The sequence below is a fragment of the Bubalus kerabau genome, chromosome 2, assembly GCF_029407905.1.
Source record: "Bubalus kerabau isolate K-KA32 ecotype Philippines breed swamp buffalo chromosome 2, PCC_UOA_SB_1v2, whole genome shotgun sequence".
NCBI classification, from domain to species: Eukaryota; Metazoa; Chordata; class Mammalia; order Artiodactyla; family Bovidae; genus Bubalus; species Bubalus kerabau.
In genome coordinates, this window is record NC_073625.1 from 73,579,571 (window position 1) to 73,601,850 (window position 22,280).

Here is a 22,280-nt window from a genome sequence, read left to right on the forward strand (position 1 = left end):
CAATTAATGTATAAATTATATTTTATGGTTATCTTGACAAAAATAACATTAATATTACCATTTTCACATACAATTCTGATTTCATCAGTCAGATGATACTCTCTCCAATTGTTTCTTTACAGTGAAAACATTACAAGGAAACTACTATTCTATATAGTCAAAGTAAACTCTTTTGTAATGTGGGGTAATGTCACAAATTTAAAAGTTCTTATGGGAAAACCTATGTGATTTTGGATTTGACAATGCATTTTAGAAACAACATGAAAAGCATGATCCATAAAGGAAAAAAATATATACTCTGGACTTCATTAAAATTAAAAACTTTGGCTCCGCAAAAAGTGCTAGGAGAATAAATACATAAGTCACATACTGGGAGAAAATATTTGTAAAAGACAGAACTGATAAAAGACTGTTTCCAAAATATACAAAGCACTCTTAAAAGTCAACAAGAAAACAAACAACTTGATTAAAAAAATGGACAAAAGTTCTAAACAGACACCTCACTCAAGAAGAAATACATATGGCAAATAGACATATGAAAACATGCCCAACATCAGATATTATTAGAGAACAGCAAATTAAGGCAAAAATCAGATACCATTACACATCTATTAGAATGGCTAAAATCCAGAACACAGATGACACCAAATGCTGAGAAGGAAATGGAGCAACACTGAACTCTCATTCACTGCTGGGAAGAAGGCAAAATGGTACATGGACAGTTTGGCATTTTTATACAAAGCTAACCTTAGTTTTAACAAAAAAAGTATTTGGTGATGATGCTAAAAATAGGATTCAATGAAATAAGCTTTACATCATTAGCAAGTGAAATAATCTAATATGAGTAATTGATTGGTAGGTTAACTAAGGAGTAACACTAACTTCTTATCAGTATTAGTTGATCTTTGATTATATATCCACTATTTATTTATTTTTATTTTTTTTATTTTTTTGCAAAACAGATTTTATTTTATTTTATTTTTTTTAAACTTTACATAACTGTATTAGTTTTGCCAAATATCAAAATGAATCCGCCACAGGTATACATGTGTTCCCCATCCTGAACCCTCCTCCCTCCTCCCTCCCCATTCCATCCCTCTGGGTCGTCCCAGTGCACCAGCCCCAAGCATCCAGTATCGTGCATCGAACCTGGACTGGCAACTCATTTCATACATGATATTTTACATGTTTCAATATTTAACACTTAGAAACTACTCCTCTGTACATAATTTTAGTATACTTTTGAAAATAAAGTATTATAAGGCCATTCTTATATTGAATTGATATAAATATTCATAATAATTATTATATAGATTTATTATTAAAAGATTCCAATTTATAATAGATACCATTAAATTGATATTATCTCACCAACTTGTGGATAAACAGCACAGTATCTACTATTTTTTTCAACCTAAGAAAAATACACAGTTATGCTAATAAAGACATATAACATTAATTTCAACACCACGCAGAGTGCTTAGAAATGTCAACTCTCATTATGGTAGTAGCACTGTAAGTGAATAGGCTTAGTTTTCTGATTAATAGATTTCTAAACCTTAGAAAGACACTACTTCTGGAAGGAAAAAACCCATGAGGCTCTAAATTGATACATTTTAATCACGTTCGTATTCTTATTATACTATTTTTTTCCTTTATGTTTGCCAAGCTTGTGGCTTTAAAATAAGGCTCTATTACAAAAATCTGGTTGCCAGTGAGTATATGTAGCTTTACATAAAACAGCTTAGAGGAGCATGTGGGCTACATCAGGCTCAATTTCCCTCCATATATCATATTTCATCAATTTGAAGTCATTGTTTCATATTTTGATTCTAAATTTTTACAGTTGATGGCATTTTAGAATAGCTGTGAGCCAGACAGTGATTCTGATATGATTGACGTTGACTGTTGCGCTCTTCTTTGGTCAGAACTGTTGACACTGTAGTCATTTCAGTTAAGCTACATTCATTATGGGGATGTACAAGTTCAGTTTAATTATAATTTAAAATGTCTTCCCCAATTCCTCTATTGCCAGTAAATACATTGTCAGTAAATGCTATTGTTATTTGAAGCTTAAAACAAAAATTTGGGCATAGATTTAACACTGCTGAGAAAGTATTTATTGTTAGAGAAATGGCAAAAAAAACTGTATTTTTTTGTGAAACAAAAATTAAGCTATTTAATAAAAGAAGGAAGAAACACTTAGGTAGCAAAAGGTGCCTGATTCCTGAGATACTTCAAAAGGATTGCTTGTCACCACCTAACTAAATGCATGAGAAACTGTCTATTCCTTCAGAAAGGATGAACGAAACTTGAAAGTATTAAGAGGTTGGTCTGATTAATGCATCACACAGAAATATTCTTAAGACATTGTGTCATGGCTTAATTGGTGGCACATTTTTTTCCTTAAAATGAGATAATAGAGATAGTACTGTCAAGTTACATTCGGAGAAATTCAGATTATTTAAAGAACATGAAATAAGCTGTAAATTGTTAAAGATAAATAACACTTCCTCTTCTGAAACTACCTAAAAACCACAATATTCTCATATTAGAAAACAAAAATCCAGGAAAAGAAAAAGTAGGTCCAATAGAAGAGACAAGAAGTGATTAGTGTCACAAAGTTATAAGAAAAATCTCTGACCCAGTGACAAAGTGAATAATGATATCATGAAGAAGATCAACAGCATAGGATGTGGGGCCACTACCCCCAGCTTACTACTTATACCATGCTTATGGTAGTAGTTATACCATGCTTGCTTTTGATTGAATTGCATGTCAAGCTGTGAGTCTATAAGAGTAAAACATTAATTTACAGAATGACTATTAACATAGATGGAAAAAATGTCATGTCATGATTTTATCTTACTTCAAAGAGGATAGATAATAATTTTTAAATTTCTATAGCAGCCTTTATGTATATAAAGTCTATATGAATAATTTAGAATAATAAACACAAATACTATTTTATATGTGCATTTGTACAATATAAGTATTTTATATATATACATTCATTCATACATATATGTGTTATGACAATTATTTCATAAGTATGTATATATGTGTGTATATATATATGTATATATATATATACATATATATATATAAAGCTATGTCATATCATTAAATGTCATGTCTTTCAAAATTTGCCCTGTGGATTATTTTTTAGGAAGAATGTCAGTTTTCATACTTTCAAGGCCCACATGCAACTTTTTATGTTTATTTATATGTTCTTTTTAATAGTCTGGGATAACCATTTTATTTACTAATTACAGAATCAATAAAAAAATCATTTTCCAAGTAATTGTCCCATGTGAAAATATAGCAGAGGCTGAGTCTGTTTCTACAACAAAGGAAACAGGTGTGTGAACAGAGAAAAGCTGCAAGTAAAGAGAAAGAATAAATGAATGCTTACGAGGCAATCTGGGGAAAACAGCTGAATGAAGTAAAGACAGTGTCTCTGGCAAATAGAGAATTTTTTACGACAGGCTTTTTCTACCCTCAGGCACAATTACAACAGCTGTACGATATAGCCTCTATCAGTCATAATCTAGAACAGCGCCTCTTTCTATTAACCAGGCAATAGAGGAGCAAAATTACTTAGACCAGTCCATATGAGACACTCTGTTTGCTGCAATGCATTCTGATGGCTTAATTAGGCGAAGCGTGTGACACATGGGGTTTTTCAAGCCAGGTCCATCACAAAGGCCATATCGTCAAAGCAGAATGGTCCTGGGCTCTACAGCTAGATTACAAAGATGAGCTTCTTCATTGAGTGACCTATAGCTAATGAGGTCTGTTAGTTTGCTTCCATCTACTTAAACAATTAGGGGAAGCCTTATACTAGTAGACCAAGGCTAATGAAGAGCATGGAACTGAGTACAGCTGGCAAATTCTCTCAAGATCTCATCTTTAGTTGAGTGACATTCTCTTGAAAATAAGGAATGCATTTTACTTTTTAAAGCATTTCTTCTCTTTAGACTCGACACTTCTATTTCCAATAGAAATAAGATTTCCAATTCTATTTAGCACACACAAACACACATATATAAACAACAAGTAAACAAAGGTCACATCATGAAGCCAAATGACACACAGTCAAGGAATATTTTAAATGTGCTTGTGTCAGTGAAGTGAGGAAAAAACCTGAGAAACACAATTACACTAAGAGAATCAATCATATATACTAAACATCTTAACAGTGATTTATTCCATAGTTTGATTGTATTATTGATCTTATGAACACTAACTTTAACTTGTTTAATTGTCCAAAAAAGTTTGAATGGCATTAATATCCGTACAAAAGATAATGGTAAATAATGCACATATATGCATATATACACGAGTGTATATATGAATGGTGACTTTAAATAGCATTATAAAGTCATTCAACTAAAATCCAGCAAAAAACATAAAGCAAATATTGCTTCTAAAAACCAAATGGAAGTATACCTGAACACCTTTTCTATTTGATCTTGTAAAACAACTGTATATGGTAAGTCATCAAACAATAAATACACAAAAATAAAATCACCTCATAGCATACTCCTGTCTGCCTAATTTCATTAATGATGGCACCGTCGGCCTATCTTCCAACAATGAGTCTTGAAGTCATTCATGATGCCTCTCTTTCCTTCTTCTCCTCACTTTCTATCATCACCCCGTTTTTCTGACTCTACATCCTACACGTTTTATTTTCAAACATGTCCCTTTCCTATCTTTGTTGTCTGTATAGTGAGGCATCTGCCATAGTTTCAGCAATCTCTTCCTCTTGCTAATTTATTCATATATAAATAAACATTCCATGAATAATTTCTATACACTGCTTCCATTTTTTTGGTTATGATAATAATTCTAAAAACCCCCAACAGTGCTTTCCTCTCTTCTATTATAATGATAATTTATAATTAAAAAATTAGATGTACAATTTTTTTTACTATTTTTTCCTTTACAGAGAAAAAGAAAGAAGATACAATGCCCGTTTACATTTACATTGCTTCTTCCAACCTTAAAAAGTACTGTGCAATGTTAAAAGTCAAATAGGTGTTGAATTAATAAATAAAAATAAAAGAAATAATTTGATGATAAATAAATGAAACAATTAGATGGACCACATTTCCACTGAATTACAGTTAAGAAAAAAAACTTCTTATTTGGCTACTTCCCACCTTAAACTCTCCCATCAGCTCCCTTTTGACTAGAGTTTATATTTAAAACTGCTTAGCTCAGTATAAAAGGTTCCTCAAAATTTGAATTTCAAATCACTCTCTGGACTATCTGCAAACATCCCTTAATATACACTTTCCCTTTCTACCAGCCAAACAAGAGTTCTCACAGGCATTGTGACTCTGTCTCCTGGCATGAGCCCCAAATTTTCTTTCCCCGCTCAGAGAGAACTCCTAAAACACAGGTACCTACCCCATAGTAGGAACTTAATTAATGGACTGTTTTTGTTCACCTGCTCCTTGAGGTCTTTCATGAGCTCCTCCAGTTGTTCTACAGATAACCTCCTCCTTACTTATTGGACATGTGTTTTTTCCCCTCAATGGCACTTGTAATTAGCTACTGTCCCACTATACCCATACAGTTCAGACTGGGCCAGTGACATTTGATTTTAGACAATAATGAGATTATCATCAATGTTAGTAAGAGCAACTCCTTATAATAATATCCAAATTATTTGATCATTTAATCTATCATTCAGATAAAAATAACACGGGTTAATTCTGACATTCTTTCTGAGTGGTAAACTGACATAAGGAGAGATGAGGTAATTGGACAAAGTAACATAACTAATACATAGCAAAGACACGGTTCAAATACAGCCCTTCTGAGCCAAAGGTCACCTTTTCTCTGCTATGAACTTTTGATACTCTTGATGTTTCCTGAGTCATCCTTCTTCTCTTCTTTCTTTCCCAGCTTTCCTCCTTTCCTTTTCTTCTTTCCATCCACCCTTTCTCTTTATGGGTGTGTACTTCTATTATTTTTAAACAAAATTTGAAAAGCAATATACAAAAAATATCTGGTTTCTTTTATGTAATGATTGTCTTCTAGTTTTCTATAATGCATATAGAAATGTTTAAATTAACTTTTTATTCTATTTAATTTGTAGTGACTATTGGATTTAGATATCACATTCATGCATAAGTCATAAATTCATACTTTGTCTTTTTACAGTCCCTAACAGATCTAACTTACCCACTAAACACAGTGACATAGTGTCAGCCAACAATTCAGCTGGGGCTCATGAAAATATTTCATTCATTTGAAAATCAAAAGAAGAAAATAAACATTTACAGTCAAAGATTATATTCATGTTGATGCCAACACAATTTTAATAAACAATGTTTTACACTCTTTCATGGCAAAAAACTCCACAAAGGCAGAAGTACCTCTGGCTCCTATTAGTCATAATGCAACTCTGATTCTTAGCCTTTTTTTCAGAAAGTTTGCATAACTGATAAATTATTCTAATTTGGATATAAATTCCCAGCCACTTATGTCTGAGACAATACTTTATTAAGACTGGGACAAAGTTTAGGAAACCTTTTACCTATTAGGCAAAACTAAGTTAGAATCTGTAAAGACATTTTTAATTATACAGGTTAATTTTCACGATTGATTTCCTCAGTGGCTATTTTCTTGAGCTATTGCCTCAAAATTATATTTTTCAAACTCTAAATAATATTATAAGACAAAATAGCAAGAAACGTAAGTAAAACAATGCAAAATAAACAGCATTAGCCTTAAATCTGTTCTCCCAATTCCTTGCAATATATATAAAATAAATATCTTCAGATATTTTCATCTCTTTATACAGATAATAAATAGTTTTGAACTTGTTTATTATGTCAACCTAAACTTTGTCAAAAGCTATAGTTCTTAAATGTTCTGTGTACTACATTAATAGAGGGTATATGTAAAACTTCTGGTTCCTTGGGTCAAAACCAGGCTCTCTGCTTCAGTGGTTCTATTATGGGCTATTGGCAACTTTAGTTTTAATAAACATTCAAAAAATATATATTTCTGAAAAAAAAATGGAAAACATATTGAGAAACATTTTTTGGTCATACAGATTTACTGAGTAGCATTTATAATCAACCCATGTTTTTAATAGTAAAATTCCTATCAATGCATAATTGGAAGACTTAACATTTTAAAGTAATTTTAAGTCTGAATATTTTATTCTAGTAGAAGAGACAAGCACCTTTGTAAATTTTTAAAATTAATTGATACATTTCTGAATAGTTAGTGCAACTTAAAAAAAAAAAAAACTACCTAAGAACAAGCAATACTATAGTCTCCAGATAATATATACATTTTTCTTATCAATTTCCCATGGCTACTGTGCTACAGAAACTAATAACAACTTTTGAAAAAAAAATTGTGGATAAAACCCTTTGTGGAATGCATAGATGAAACATTCTTAGTTAAATAAATTAGTGAAATAAAAAATGTTTAAAGATTCTATCATATTTTAATTTCAGAAACTTTTTTTTTTTTTGCATTATACAGAAGATTTTTAAAATCTGAAATAATCCCTCAAATCTATTCAAAATCTACTGGGAATTTAACACAAAAAACTAATCACAAAACTTAGGGAAGTTTTAGAGTTGTATCTACATACTTCCTATTATTTCTAGAATTTTGTGTAAAGAATTATTTCATTAACATTTGCAATTTATCCATGGATGATTCAAGCCCAGATAACACTTAGTTCCTTGCCATTACCATCCTTTGACTAAAGCATCAAGGAACTGAAGTGGTGGTGGCTGGGGATGGGTGGTTGGGTGGGGAGGGTAAGCAGTAAATCATTTCAGACAATTTCACACTCAAGGCTTGTTGACATGAGGCCGGGCAAAGGAAATAACCCCGTCAGCACCTGCATCTTTAATGGACAGCACTGCTGCACATTCAGAGAAGAGAGGGAAAAATAAATCACATTTAACTCTAAAGTGGGCTGTCAGATGTATTCAAAGAGAAATGCAACCCTGTGCACTTTCCCATCCTCACATATCTCCATTTAAAATCTTACAATATATACTTAGAATTCAACATTTTCATCATTGATGTTCTTTCGATTTTCCATTCAGCCCACTATATATAAAATGTATACTTTTAAAACATATCATTTAACATTTGTCTTTTATTTTCCTTCTGACATCCTTTGCAATCAGAGGTAGATATTCAAAATGGAAGATGGGTAACTGTCAGGGTTCTTTGTAGCAGAGATTAAATAAACATCTGGCCTAGCCCAGGTAAGCATGCCTCAAGAGATAACCACAGTTGGTTTAAGAGTTTTTTATATGTGAATAAGAGATGAGGAAAATTGAAAAGATGAACATCTAACTGGTTTTATTACAGAATCTTTAATGGGCTCTCTATACATCAAAGGCAGCAACTCAAATGGGCAAGGGACACTCATTCCTAGGATCCACCTCTTAATTATTCCTTTTCTTTTAAAATGGGTTAAATTTTCACCAACAAGAGTATTTTTCATTTTAAATGGACATGTAATTTCCAGTCATTTCTGATCTACCAACCACTTCACAGACAATATTTTAAAACATAACAGTTTTAAAAATGTATTATATAGGGGGAAAAAATAGAAAAAAAAAAAAAAAAAAAACGCTGAGCTAGGTAATCCATCAATTCAAGCATTTTTTTAATACTGAATCACACCTAGTAACCACATCATAGGACTTCCCTGGTGGCTCAGCCTTAAAGAATCTGCCTGCCAATGCAAGAGGTGCAGGTTTGATCCCTGGGTCAGGAAGATTCTCTGGAGAAGGAAATGGTAACCCACTCCTGTATTCTTGCTTTGGAAATCCCATGGACAGCAGAGCCTGGTAGACTACAGTCCATGGGGTCACAAAGAGTTGAATGCAACCTATCAACTAAACAACAACAAAACCTCATCACAGTGTGACTGAAAACCTCTTTATTAAAGTGACAATGAAATAATCTTCATTATGATAGCTGTCTTCATAGCTTTTTAATTAGGCATCTTGTACCCTGAGGGATCTTGTTCTGGTAGACGCTCTACTCACACCTCACCAAGTTATATTCTAAAGACCATATACTCCTCCTTAGTTTTTTAGAAACATGGTACTTTTGTTTTGTTTTGTTTTACTTATCTGACTTTTGAAATTAATTTCTTATGAAGGAGGATATTCTTTCTTAAGGGAAAGATTGGAAGCAAATCGGCTGAATGAGAAACTGTGTTTTGAAAAAGTCACTAGTATCCAATCGTCTGTCTTTGATCTTCTGAGCTGTGTTAAACTCAGTTCAGGTCAAGGGCCTCTACTGAACATAATAAAGCTGGAACAGCAACAGGAAGAATCAGGATCTCACTTAATGTAAGATCTCACTTCACTTTCATGTAAAGGAGGAGAGATTCTGAGACTGAGGACTCCTTTCAACAGATTTTCTAATCTCCTTAGCCTGAAACCAATGCTTCTGGATGGAGGCAGTTAAGAAACTCCACTCTGCAGATGTTCCTTTTCAAAGCTAAGAGCATATTTCTTTTGACAGGTACATCACTTGGAAATAATTCTTGAACTCTCTGGTCCTGGACAGGAAAGACATTTAGGTTTATAAATCCCAATTTTGGGGGTATCCTTGCTTCTCTTTAAGGCATTGTCTCAAAATAGGCCTTGAGTTTCCAATCTGTATAACATATTTTTGCTAACTGCTAGCCAATTGATCATCTATGTACCTGATCTATAGACTGTATTAAATAAACTCATGCATTTTAAGCTCTCTTTAGTCTTGAAATGCTTGCATGTAAGATAGTAAGTTTTGATAAATTTTGGAATTAAGTGTTCAAGTTGATATGTCTTCTGTGAATTTATATATTTTCTTGACTGAAAAGATAACTCTATGTTACACAGATAAATCTTACACCCATTACGTACCATACACTTTGTACACACAATCTATATATGTAGAAGTAATCTACATATCTAGATTAATAAAGATGACTAACACCACACTAGACCATTTTGAGTTTTGATTACCTGGTCAAAAACTATATTATGGGCTAAATTTCTTGACCTGGAGCAGTTATTAGCCGATAAGGACAATTGCATCGACGCTATACCTGAAACTATAGTTTCACAGCTTACAAAACACTTTCATGTAATCTTTTTAATCCTGATACTTTGAAATACAACAAACTATTTTATACTTATATTTGCATTTTTAATACACTTAAAAATGTTGAACATTTTTTCATATTGTCATTTTTTGATTTGGATTCATTCACTAATTTTAGTCAGTACTCAGCAAAATAGTGGCAAGATAATAGAATGGACAGGTTAAAATGAAAAACTTTAGTGGTTTAATAGTAATTTCAGAGTGTCAATCTAATAGAGTACAAAGCAGATAAATGGACTTTGCTACAACAGACTTTAAATTTGCTATATACTTCCACCCTCTGGAAATACTTTTAACAGATCTAAATACACTTTTTGTTCATAACTCCTTATTTCAAATTCCAAGATTATAAATATTTGAAAATCTGATTTGTATGTGGATATGCATGATAAGTTACAAATAGTTATGAATATTAAACCAAGGAGAAAAAAATAAAATAAAACTCAGGCTTCACATTTTGGTTTAATAAAACACCAAATGTCATTATTTTATAGATAACTTGGCTAAATTATGATGATGTATTAAAATATATCATTTTCCCATAGTTTTAACTATGAGGAACATTGACATTACATTCTGATTAGTGTGTTAATACATTTTTCTATTTTCCTCTACCTTAAAATGGAATTTAATCAAGTTCCTATAAAAGAGCCCAAGGAAAGCTTTATACAGAACCATTAATGAAATTATGATACCAAGGAACAAGATTTCTAACATTGTGAAAAACAACAGTAACCACAGCAGCAACACACAGCAAGTTGCATTTTTATTCTGACATTGTTCCACCTGTAAATTAGCATATCACTACTCCAAAGGAATTTCAGGTATGTTTCCCTTTTTCTGATATTTCTTTCCTACGGCACTAACATGTATAGTGACTTTGCTATTCTTTTTGTGTCACCCACACAAGTACTTTGTTCCCAACTATAATTGTTCTTCCACTACTCTAACTCACTTAATAATTTTTAACACATTTCAGTAACAGTAGATTTTTGTGAATCTTCTCAGTTTCTCTAGGAAATTAACAACGTGCTCTATACTCAAGAATAATATTTGATTTCTGAAATTTCTCAGCACACATACTTAAGAAACCATTCACACAGACTTACAAGTTCCAAAGAAAACAAACAAATTCAATTTACAACACACAAAATAAAAATGAACTTAAAGCAAAGAAGAAATGCTGATCAAGGTTTGATGAGACAAATGCATGGCACTTACCTGGAATAAGCTGTGCCAGGAACAAGTGACTTTTTGACAAGCTGAGGAGTGATATTATGGCCAAAAAAGGAGCATGTGTCCATTTCATCTTTGTCCCTTCCTTGCATTACACCCAGCCAGTTATACAGATATGTTTTATCTAGGGGAAAAAAAAAAACCAGAATTGTTTTCATGGTTAGCTATGTTGAGATAGAGACAATATTAAAAATATTTTGTGAAAAATCATAGTGCAAATGCCTTTAAAATGTCATTTATCAAAATTATAAAACAAATAGTTAAAATGAATACAATTTATACAAAATGTATTTTGGGATATACCTTTTGAACAAATATAGTACTTATTAATTTTGAAAATTCATTTTTTGCAGATATCAATAAGCAAATGATTCCTTGGTTTTCTCTATCCTTTAGGGGATGACAGATCAGTGTTTCTGATTTCCTATCACTTGACACAGAATGCTCTCATCAAGCCTAGAAACCTCTACTGTTATTCATTCACTAAGTAAATATTTACATACTGTTCAGAAAAAGCCAGTCACTATGCTTCTTTGAGGACACAGCAAAAGAAAACAAAAAAAAGAAACTAAATTCTATCTTCATTCAGGTACATAAATATAATGTGAGGCCATTTTAGTCAGTTCAGTCGCTCAGTCGTGTCTAACTCTTTGAGACTCTTTGCAGCACACCAGGCCTCCCTGTTCATCACCAACTCCTGGAGTTCACCCAAACTCATGTCCATCGAGTCGGTGATGCCATCCAGCCACCTCATCCTTTGTCGTCCCCTTCTCTTCCTGTCCCCAATCCCTCCCAGCATCAGAGTCTTTTCCAATGAGTCAACTCTTCGCATGAGGTGGCCAAAGTATTGGAGTTTCAGCTTTAGCATCAGTCCTTCCAAAGAACACCCAGGACTGATCTCCTTTAGGATGGACTGGTTGGATGTCCTTGCAGTCCAAGGGACTCTCAAGAGTCTTCTCCAACACCACAGTTCAAAAGCATCAATTCTTTGGCACTCAGCTTTCTTCACAGTCCAACTCTCACATCCATACATGACCACTGGAAAAACCATAGCCTTGACTAGATGGACCTTTGTTGGCAAAGTAATGTCTCTGCTTTTGAATATGCTATCTAGGTTGATCATAACTTTCCTTCCAAGGAGTAAGCGTCTTTTAATTTCATGGCTGCAGTCACCATCTGCAGTGATTTTGGAGCCCAAAAATATAAAGTCTGACACTGTTTCCACTGTTTCCCCATCTATTTCCCATGAAGTGATGGGACCAGATGCTATGATCTTCGTTTTCTGAATGTTGAGCTTTAAGTCAACTTTTTCACTTTCCTCTTTCACTTTCATCAAGAGGCTTTTTAATTCTTCATTTTCTGCCATAAGGGTGGTATAATTCTTCATTTTCTGCATATCTGAGGTTACTGATGTTTCTCCCGGCAATCTTGATCCAGCTTGTGCTTCTTCCAGCCCAGCGTTTCTCATGATGTACTCTGCATATAAGTTAAGTAAGCAGGGTGACAATATACAGCCTTGACGTACTCCTTTTCCTATTTGGAACCAGTCTGTTGTTCCATGTCCAGTTCTAACTGTTGCTTCCTGACCTGCATACAGATTTCTCAAGAGGCAGGTCAGGTGGTCTGATATTCCCATCTCTTTCAGAATTTTCCACAGTCAGAATTGCCACACAGTCAAAGGCTTTGGCATTTTAGTTATGTCAATTTAAACAAATTAAAAAAAAAGAACTTTTATAGTTGTTCTATTCTAAACAAGGCACTGTGTATCAGTTGTGAAGGGCCAAGAAACACCAGATACTGCTTGGTAGAAAACAATACGGAGAAGGAAATGGCAACCCATTCCAGTGTTCTTGCCTGGAAAATCCCAGGGATGGGGGAGCCTGGTGGGCTGCCATCTATGGGGTGGCACAGAGTTACAAACAACAGAAGCGACTTAGCAGCAGCAGCAGCAGAAAACAGTATTTTTAGTCAATAGGGATTTTGACAAGATGCTGATGCTAACAAATGGCAGAGTAAAACTACAGATATACAAAGGTAAGCCTGATCCATTTTGCCTGGGAGAACTGACCAAACCTACACTGAAGAAATGGCATTTGAGATATGAAATAACGAGGTGATGGAATTCCAGCTGAGCTATTTCAAATCCTAAAAAATGATGATGTTCTTCACTCAATATATCAACAAATTTTAAAAATGCAACAGTGGCCTCAGGACTGGAAAAGTTGTTTTCATTCCAATCCCAAAGAAGGGCAATGCCAAAGAGTGTTCAAACTACCACACAATTGCACTCATTTCACATTCTAGCAAGGTAATGCTCAAAATTCTTCCATCTAGACTCCAGGAGTATGTGAACCAAGAAATTCTAGATGTACAAACTGGGTTTAGAAAAGGCCAAGGAACCAGTGATCAAATTGCCAACATTGGCTGGATCATAGAAAAAGCAAGGGTCATCCATAAGAACATCTGCTTCATTGACTATACTAAAGCCTTGACTGTGTGGATCACAAAAAATGCTTTGGAACATTCTTAAAGAGATGGGAATACCAGAACAACTTACCTGTCTCCTGAGAAACCTGTATTCAGGTTAAAAAGCAACAGTTAGAACTGGACATGGAACACTGGACTGGTTCCAAATTGGGAAAGGAGTACATCAAGGCTGTATATTGTCACCCTGCTTATCTAACTTATATGCAGAGAGCCCTATGTGAAATGCTGGACTGGATGAAGCACAAGCTGGAATCAAGATTATTGGGAGAAATATCAACAACCTCAGATATGCAGATGATACCAACTCTAATGGCAGAAAGTAAAAAGGAACTAAAGAGCCTCTTGATGAAGGTGAAAGAGGAGACTGAAAAAACTGGCTTAAATCTCAACATTCAAAACACTAAGATCATGGCATCCAGCTCCATCAATTCATGTCAACTAGAAGGGGAAAATGTTGAAGCAGTGACAGATTTTTTTTATTACTTGAGCTCCCAAATCACTGTAGATGGTGACTGCAGCCATGAAATTAAAAGATGCTTGTCTCTTGGAAGGAAAGCTAAGATAAAGCTAGATAGCATATTAAAAAGTAGAGACATCATTTGCCAACAAAGGTCCTTAAAGTCAAAGCTATGGTTTTTCCAGTAGTTGTATATGGATGTGAGATTTGGACCATAAAGAAGACTCAGCACTGAAGAACTGATGCTTTCTAATTATGGTGTTGGAGAAGAATCTTGAAAGTCCCTTGGACTGCAGGGAGAGCAAACCAGTCAACCCTAAAGGAATCAACTTCGAATATTCATTGGTAGGCAGTGGCACCCCACTCCAGTACTCTTGCCTGGAAAATCCCATGGGCAGAGGAGCCTGGTAGGCTGCAGTCCATGGGGTCACTAAGAGTTGGACACGACTGAGCGACTTCACTTTCACTTTTCATGCATTGGAGAAGGAAATGGCAACCCATTCCAGTGTTCTTGCCTGGAGAATCCCAGGGATGGGGGAGCCTGGTGGGCTGCCATCTATGGGGTCACACAGAGTTGGACACGACTGAAGTCACTTAGCAGCAGCAGCAGGACTGGTGCTGAAGCTGAAACCCCAATAGTTTGGCCACCTGATGTGAAGAGCTGACTCATTGAAAAGGACCCTGATGCTGGGAAAGATTGTTGGCAAAAGGAGAAGGGGGTGGCAGAGGATGAGATGGTTGGATGTCATCACCAACTCAGTGGACATGAATTTCAGTAAACTCCAAGAGACAGTGGAGAATAGGAGAGCCTGGTATGGTGCATTCACAAAAAGTCGGACACAATAGTGACTGAACAAAACAACCACAACAACAATATGCATGTGTATGTTTTTCCCTAATAGTATATTGGTGCATTCAGGGAACTATAAGAGGGGCTGTTTAGTTTGTGATATTAGCCAGGATATAATACGATAGCAAACTGAAAAGATAAAGAAAGGTAATGAGGAGCCAGCATAGAGTTTAATGATAATGATAATATGATCTAAACCACACTTGTCCCTAGGTATCCACAGGGGATTTGTTCTAGGAACCCCCATGGATACCAAAATCTGCAAATGCTCAAGTAACTTATAAAAAAATGGCATAACATCTCCTGTATTTTAAATCATCTCCAGATTACTTATAATACCTAATATAATATAAATGCTATGTAAGTAGTTGTAAAACTGTGTAAATGCTATGTAAATCACTGCCAGTACACAACAAATTCAAGTTTTGCTTTTTGGAACTTTCTAAATTTATTCTTTAATATTTTTGATCTTTAGTTTAATCCACAGTTATGGAGTCCATGGATATGGGAAGATCGACTGTATTTAGAAGATAACTCTGAGAGGAATGTGAAGGATAAAGAAATTATGAGGGAAATTAGCACAGAGGCCATGCAGAAATGTATAATGGATGCTTACAAAGGACAATGGCAGACAAAATGGAATATATGCTAGTGTTGGGGTGGGAGGCAGGTAGGTGACATTATGCAAATACACTTTGTGGAACTTGGCAAATGATTAGATTTGGGAGATAGGAAGTGGAAGGACATTTATTCATTTATTCAAAAATATATCTATAAATCTGTTGCAATATAAAATGTAATTTATTCCCAAAGGAAAATAAAACTCTGTCACTCATTTTTGTGACATTCAGAGTTCCAACTTGAAAAAAGGATGACAAACTTCATTCTGTCAGTTTATCTGCACAAAGTAATCGTCAATCTGCCTATTTGAGCTGAGCAGTCCTTACTTTATTACTTACCAATGCAGAGTTAATTGCCAAGTTTTCCTTGACAAATCTGCCTACTCCTCCTGCCAGTCAGCTGCAATCATCTAACCGTACTGAAGATATCTGAGGATTATTTCTTCCCTCTTAAAAATTCTGCAAGCAACTACTGTCTGAGCTAGAACTCTGCCTCCAAAGAAATATTCTTGATTACTAAAGGTTCATATTTGTTGTCTTATCTTCCTTGTTTGGGGCTTAATGTCCTTGTAACTTGCTTTTTTTAGTTAATTGTCATTGGAGTATAGTTGATTTATTTTGCAACTATTTTTATTCTGGTATATCATTCATAAATGAAATTATATACCCACATTATCTTTCACACATTATCTTTCTTTCTTAAGAGTCAAATGAGACCAGAAAGTAGATGAGATTTCTATAGATAGCACAAGCCTAGATGTACACTTCTACTCTTTAATTCATGCAGTTGTTAGTTTGTCTAGAGGCTCTTTTTCAGGGTTATCCATTGACTGTTTTGGCTTATAGTCGCATTTTTCACAATGGTCACATGGTCACAAAGTGACCATGATTAGTTCTTCCAGAGATAATGTGTAAATATGAAGCATTCTTCTAGGGGGTTCCCTGGTGACTCAGAAGGTAAAGAGTCCACGTGCAATGCAGGAGACCTGGTTTTTATCCCTGGGTTGGAAAGCTCCCTGGAAAATAGAATGGTTACCTGCTCCAGTATGTTTGCCTAGAGAATTCCATGGACAGAGAAGCCTGGCAGGCTACAGTCAATGGGGTCATAAAGAGTCAGACATGACTCTTGGTTGAACTCCTATAAGTTACAGTAAGAGGCAGATATTTATTTCAAATTTCTAAAATGTTTTAGGATGTTGTTGTTCAGTTACTCAGTCATGTCTGACTCTTTGCAACCCTATGGATTGCAGCATGCAAGACTTCCTTTTCTTTCACCATCTTCCAGAGCTTGCTCAAACTCAAACATATTTTCATTATCTAAGAACAATTTTGTGAATTTACATAGTCAGTGGCTAGTATTATAATATGACTTTGAGTTAGGACCCACAAATCCAAAGTGGCAACTGCATTATTCGCTACATACACACATCACAATACATTGAAGTTTTGATCTTCAAATCTTCTCTGAAAAGGAAAGTTCAGTTCAGTTCAGTTCAGTCACTCAGTCGTGTCCAACTCTTTGCGACTGCATGGACTGCAGCATGCCAGGCCTCCCTGTCCATCACCAACTCCCAGAGTTCACTCAAACCCATGTCCATTGAGTTGGTGATGCCATCAAACCATCTCATCCTCTGTCGTCCCCTTCTCCTCCCAGCTTCAATCTTTCCCAGCATCAGGGTCTTTTCAAATGAGTCAGTTCTTTGCATCAGGTGGCCAAAGTCTTGGAGTTTCAGCTTCAAAATCAGTCCTTCCAATGAACACCCAGGCCTGATCTCCTTTAGGTTGGACTGGTTGGATCTCCTTGCAGTCCAAGGGACTCTCAAGTCTTCTCTAACACAACAATTCAAAAGCATCAATTCTTCGGCACTCAGCTTTCTTTATAGTCCAACTCTCACATCCATACATGACTACTGGAAAAACCGTAGCTTTGGCTAGACGGACCTTTGTTGGCAAAGTAATGTCTCAGCTTTTTAATATGCTATCTAGGTTGGTCTTAACTTTCCTTCTAAGGAGAAAGTATCTTTTAATTTCATGGCTGCAGTCACCATCTGCAGTGATTTTGAAGTCCCCCCAAAATAAAGTCTGTTACTGTTTCCACTGTTTCCCCGTCTAGTTGCCATGAAGCAATGGGACTGGATGCCATGATCTTAGTTTGCTGAATGTTGAGTTTTAAGCCAAATTTTCCACTCTCCTCTTTCACTTTCATCAAGAGGCTCTTTAGTTCTTCTTTGCTTTCTGCCATAAGAGTGGTGTCATCTGCATATCTGAGGTTATTGATATTTCTCCCAGTAATCTTGATTCCAGCTTGTGCTTCTTCTAGTCCAGCATTTCTCATGATGTACTCTGCATATAAGTTAAGTAAGCAGGGTGACAATATACAGCCTTGACGTACTCCTTTTCCTATTTGGAAACAGTCTGTTTTTCCATGTCCAGTTCTAACTGTTGCTTCCTGACCTGTATACAGATTTCTCAAGAGGCAGATCAGGTGGTCTGGTATTCCCATCTCTTTAAGAATTTCCCAGAGTTTGTTGTGGTCAAAGGCTTTGTCATAGTCAATAAAGCTGAAGTAGATACTTTTATGGAACCCTCTTGCTTTTTCAATGATCCAGTGGATGTTGGCAATTTGATCTCTGGCTCCTCTGCCTTTTCTAAGGCCAGATTGAACATCTGGAAGTTCACAGTTCATGTACTGTTGAAGCCTGGCTTGGAGAATTTTGAGCATTACTTTGCCAGCGTGTGAGATGAGTGCAATTGTGCAGTAGTTTGAGCATTCTTTGGCATTGCCTTTCTTTGGGAAAAGGAAAGTACCCTGAGGTAAAATATAAGCTTAATAGAAAATACAATTACCCCTTATTTAAAATCACACCTTTTGACAAAGTAATGATAGGACAACTGATGCTAGTGAAGAATGTGATGGAATTGTGCATAGATTCTGAGTATTACAATATAGTGAAGTCAACAACCACAACCGCTTATAAGAGCACCTCTACCATAGATGTGTGTATATATATATACACTGCCCACTGTCAAGGGATTAAAATGAAAATGCACATAGTTTTTAATTCAAAAAACTATAATGATATGATAAAAAAGGAAGAAGCTATTTATCCCTTTCTGTTGTGAAATATTACACTAAATATGAGATTACAGAATTATTTAGTATTATATATGCTTTGAAACAGAATTTACTTGTCAATGATAAGTGTATAGAAGTAATATAGTGCAGTGTTTTGTAAGCTCAGATCATAGAATCAAGCTATTCAAGTGTGAATCTCAGCTCCACAAAAGTGAAAATGAAGTCGCTCAGTCATGTCCGACTCTTTGTGACCCCATTGACTGTAGCCTACCAGGCTTCTCCGTCCATGGGGTTTCCAGGCAAGAATACTGGAATGAGTTGCCATTTCCTTCTCAGATCCACAACTCAGATGTTATTTGATTCTGAACAAACAACTTAAGTTCTCTTAGTTTCATCTTTCTCAAATATAAATAAAATATGAAGTAGTTGTAATAGTTACAATATTGGATGAGCTAATATGCATAGTGTTATAAGATTCTGCTTCATCAATTGATATCTATAAATATTAACTTGAAATTGCATCCAAGAGGTTCCCAGTGATGATGAACCCAATCTTGGGTTTGTATTTACAGGTTGCTTTATATTTGAATAGGCTTTCCAGATGGTTCAGATAGTAAAGAATTTGCTTGCAATACAGGAGACCCCAATTCAGGCCCAGGGTGAGGAAGATCCCCTGGAGAAGGGAATGGCCATCCACTCCAGTATTCTTGCCTGGAGAATTCCATGGACAGAAGAGCCTAGTGTGGTACAGTCCAGGGGGTTGCAAAGAGTTGGACATGACTGGGTGATCAATATTTTCACTTACATTTGAATAGTGTATGTTTTAGATTTAATTAGCAAACATCAGTGGTTTTGATTTATTGTAATGAACTCTTAGGTGGCCATGCATGGCATGGCTCATAGCTTCAATGAGTTACTCAAGCCCCTTTGCCATGGACAAGTTGTGAGCCATAAAGGGGAAGATGATATCTATATATGATAAAATAAATGGACTTAAAGTGTGCAAGGTTCAAATTTGACAAACATAGAGACGCAAATGACTTCCACTCCAACCAAGATGCAAATGATTTCACAGGGGCCTTGATATTGAAAGTTAATGTGTTACATACATATGCTGTATATATGTACATGTTGTTAATGCAGATTTTCAAATAAGAATAAAGGTAGTAGGCTGGTCTATACCCTAATTTTAGGAGGATGATTATCTCAAAGAGAGTTTTCAAAAATATATTTTGAGATAATCATGTTCCCCTGATGACTAATGACATTTCTTAGAAAGTAAAAATGTTTCATAAAAATTAATTTTGGAAGATGCATGGCTCAACAATATAAAATCATTTCTCTATGCACACATTTTGAATTACTTAAGAGAACATGAACATTTCCTCAGCTTATCAGTGCCTAATGATGACTATTTTTTCAGCTTCTTCTAGACTTCATCATAGGTAACTTGCCCCTCCTCCTCCCCATCTTTCTTCTCTTTCTTCTTTTTTTTTTTTCATTTTTAAAGAGACAGAAACTGTATTTACTGAGGCTTTCTTTGTTATAAACCAAATTTATTCTCTAAGCTATACTACTTTTGCTCCAAAGAATCAAAATATTTTTGGAGTCTTGTCTTAGTCTTTTCATTTTATTCAGCTTAACTTTTAACTGATTATCATCTAATAAGTCAAAAGTTAGGGAAAAGTTAGAAATTTTCAACAATACAGTAAAATCAATAATTGCTGATTATTTCTCTTAGATAAAAGAAATAATGATAAGTGAAGGAACAGTTGTTTCTCAAAATGGTTTGTCTTTGTGTGATTAATGATCAGTCAGAAACCCACATGTGGAATAAAGAGATATTCTCCATGTGCACAAATAGAAGAGATGAAAGCTTGGTTTATGAATTTGTTGTTACACAACTGCAAAAACTGGTTAAACATTTTTGGTAAGAGGACACACTCAGTGTGTAGATAAATGCAGCTACAGTGAAAGGTTTGTGTAAAAAGGTAAAAATAAATAATACATAATATATATGTAGTACTTCAAGATTTACTTTACTTTTTTATTAGCTCATCAGATTTAATATTAGGAAAGTAAGTCATAAATTCTACCTTCACGTGAGAATAGAAATCAGATCTTTATGAGACTTATCTGCATAAATGCAGGTAGTTAGAAGTGAACTGGAATAAAATCCATTATTTTTCTTATTACAAAATTAAAATGTCAAAGAATTGCAGTCTTGAATGTAAGACTAATTCAAGGCTTTTTCTTATCCGCAGTGTGATGACATAAAGGGAGATGAAGCTTGGTTACAGTTAAATAACTTGGAAATGAAAGTGAATTAAGACAAAAGAAACTGTGTAGAAAATTATTAATATGCTCTAGTAAGTATGGTGAATAGGATCTTACATAAAAGTCTACTAAGTGGATGAAAAGACGGAATACATATTAAGACATTGCAAATAAAAGGCAATGGAATTTGATGCTGCACAGCACACTGGAAGTAAAAAAAGAAAAAAATGATAAATGTATAGTGCTATTCCTAAAATTTCAACTTAGAAAACAAAAGTTTAATAAGATGTGTATGTGTATGTGTGTGTTATCTTTGTAAGTGACAGGATAATCTACTCTTACTCTAGAGTTCTCTAGAATGATATGTGTATATATATGCTGCGGCTAAGTTGTGTCCGACTCTTAGGGACCCCATGGATTGCAGTGCACCAGGCTCCTCCATCCATGGGATTTTCCAGGCAAGAGTACTGGAAAATTATATATATATATATGGAGAAGGCAATGGCACCCCACTCCAATACTCTCTCTCTCTCTCTCTCTCTCTATATATATATATATATAGTTTACCCTACTAATAGGTTGCTCTTTGACAGTTACTGTGGGAGGTCCTAAAAAGGCAGGGCATTTTCTTTAATTTCAAGATTCTTCAGGGCCACAGCTCCTGCCCAGATGCCCAGACTGAGCTGGGATGTGTTCAGATTCACCCCATAGTCTCCAAGAACCGGTTCAACACGACCACCTACTCGAACACCATCTTCCTCAGCCACAGTGGATGCGGTGCTCCTTCTTCCTGTGCCTGCCCTCCCTAGGTGGCCAAGAGGAGCTACCCCACTTCCGAGGTCAGGGGCAGCGGCAGAGAGGAGCAACTCCACGTCCAAGGAGGGGCAGCTGCACGTGCGCAGGAGGACCGAGAGGAGCTAATCCACGTTCAAGGTCAGGAGGGGCGGAGGTGAGGAGATACCCCTCGTTCAAGGTAAGGAGCAGCAGCTGCGCTTTGCTGGAGCAGCCATGAAGAGATAACCCACGTCCAAGGAAAGAGAAACCCAAGTAAGATGGTATGTGTTGCGAAAGGCATCAGAGGGCAGACACACAAACCATAATCACAGAAAACTAGTCAAT

General features: G+C 35.3%; 1 protein-coding gene across 1 annotated transcript in view; it reads right to left on the minus strand.

The window, feature by feature from the left end:
- Positions 1-22,280, minus strand: part of ROBO1 (roundabout guidance receptor 1) — a 1,262,210-nt gene that overhangs the window by 1,121,462 nt on the left and 118,468 nt on the right. Inside the window, exon 2 of the mRNA XM_055567829.1 lies at positions 11,380-11,518. Coding sequence (XP_055423804.1) covers positions 11,380-11,467 — 88 coding nt within the window. The 5' untranslated portion in view covers positions 11,468-11,518. The remainder of the gene's footprint in view (positions 1-11,379; positions 11,519-22,280) is intronic.